At 45.5% G+C, this 2,010-nt stretch overlaps 1 protein-coding gene across 1 annotated transcript; it reads left to right on the top strand.

Moving 5' to 3' along the window:
* The first annotated feature begins 1,038 nt into the window (after window positions 1–1,038).
* Window positions 1,039–1,903, top strand: LOC112301450 (olfactory receptor 7C1-like). Its single transcript, XM_024556894.2, is given in 2 exon segments — window positions 1,039–1,241; window positions 1,243–1,903. Coding segments are annotated over 2 exon segments (864 nt in total).
* Window positions 1,904–2,010: the final 107 nt, after the last annotated feature.

Genomic DNA, 2,010 nt, shown 5'->3' with positions numbered 1-2,010 from the left:
AATATAAGATCATCTTTACATGCAGTGCTTACATTACTTTTTAAAACTATTCTTTAAGAAGTTCTACTGAAAGATAAAAGAAGAAAGGCATTATGGTTGGCAGACTTACTAATGACGAAGACCAGAGCATCATGAAATGAACATGTGAAGTAACCTAATATACTGTCACATAACCAGTGGAAATCATTGTGAAAGTTGCAGGTATTTGCATTGAAAAATTAGACACTGCTTGGAATAGGTAGGGCCAATGTACAAAAGTAACTCCACACATATGGCAGCCAAAACATGATTACTGAGCTCTTCTGTTTGGCCACATGTTCAGTAAGGAGGTTTGAGGGAAGGTATACAGGAAAATAAACGTGAAGAGAGAAAAACTGAAGGGTTAGAGCCATAGATGTTCTAGACCAACAATACTCAAACACTCTAAAGGACACATGGACAAAATCAAGGGGGAGGGTGGAGGTGGAGGAGGGAGGGGGGTTCAGCTGGGGTGGGGTGGAAGGATGGGGAGAAAAGGCATACAACTCCAATTGAATAACAATAAAATTTTTTTTAAAGTAAAAAAGAAATACTCAAACACTCGTGCACATGTAAAACTCCTGCTGATCTCCTTAGAGCACAGGTTCTCTGCAGCAGGTCTGACTGGGGCCTGCGATCCTGCATTGAAAGAAGTTCTTGGGTGATGCTGATCCTGTAGGGCCCTGAGGGCCCGACTACAAAGGACACAACTGTTTTGGAACTAAAAGGACATTTCCAGAGAGTAGTGGCAGCAAAGGAAAGGACAGGAGCATTTCAAATTTCCCAACTGAAGGCAATTATGAAAACGTTGTACTGTATTAATTCATTAACCTGGAATTCAAGGCAACCACATTTCCACACTGTAAGTGTGACGATGAGTGAATGTTGCTTTTTCTCTTTCCTGGCAGTTACTTCTTCCTCATGGAATCAGGCAATCAAACACATGCCCCAGAATTTCTCCTTCTGGGCTATTCAGCAAAGTCAGAGACGCAGTTCCTCCTCTTTGGGCTGTTTCTGTCCATGTACCTGGTCACATTCACCGGGAACCTGCTCATCATCCTGGCCATCAGCTCAGACTCCCACCTCCACGTGCCCATGTACTTCTTCCTCTCCAACCTGTCCTTGGCTGACATCTGCTTCACCTCCACCACCATCCCAAAGATGCTGCTGAACATCCAGACACACAACAAACTCATAACCTATGCAGGTTGTCCAGCCAGATATTTTTTTCATTGTGTTTGGATGCTTGGACAATTTACTCCTGACCGTGATGGCCTATGACCGCTTTGTGGCCATCTGTCACCCCCTGCACTACACAGTCATCATGAACCCTCGTCTCTGTGGGCTACTGGCTCTGGGGTCCTGGTGCATCAGTGTCATGGGCTCCCTGCTGGAAACCCTGACCGTCTTGAGGCTATCCTTCTGCACAAACGTGGAAATCCCACACTTTTTCTGTGATCTTCCTCAAGTCCTGAAACTTGCCTGTTCAGACATCTTCGTCAATAACATAGTGGTGTATTTTGCAACTGGCCTTCTGGCTGTGATTCCTTTCAATGGAATCCTTTTGTCTTATTATCAAATTGTTTCCTCCATCCTGAGGATTTCTTCAGCTGGGGGCAAGTACAAATCCTTCTCCACCTGTGGGTCTCACCTGTTAGTGGTCTCCTTGTTCTATGGCAGTGGCCTTGGGGTCTACTTCAGTTCTGCAGCCACTTCCTCCTCTAGGACAAGTCTGGTGGCCTCAGTGATGTACACTATGGTCACCCTCATGCTGAACCCCTTCATCTACATTCTCAGGAACAGGGACATGAAGGAGTCCCTGCAGGGTCTCCTCATCAGGGTGGGGACTCTCAGGGGCGGAGCTGTTACAGGACTGTCTGAGTAGCAGAAGACGATACTGAGGACCAGAAATCCTGCCTTCCTTTGTCCGATGTTCTTATTTTTTCTAATTGTACATGTTTCTATAGCACAACTTTCCTTGGGTCTTCACTG

The sequence above is a fragment of the Desmodus rotundus genome, chromosome 9 (genome assembly GCF_022682495.2).
Source record: "Desmodus rotundus isolate HL8 chromosome 9, HLdesRot8A.1, whole genome shotgun sequence".
Classification (NCBI taxonomy): Eukaryota; Metazoa; Chordata; class Mammalia; order Chiroptera; family Phyllostomidae; genus Desmodus; species Desmodus rotundus.
This window is presented reverse-complemented; position numbering and strand designations above follow the sequence as displayed.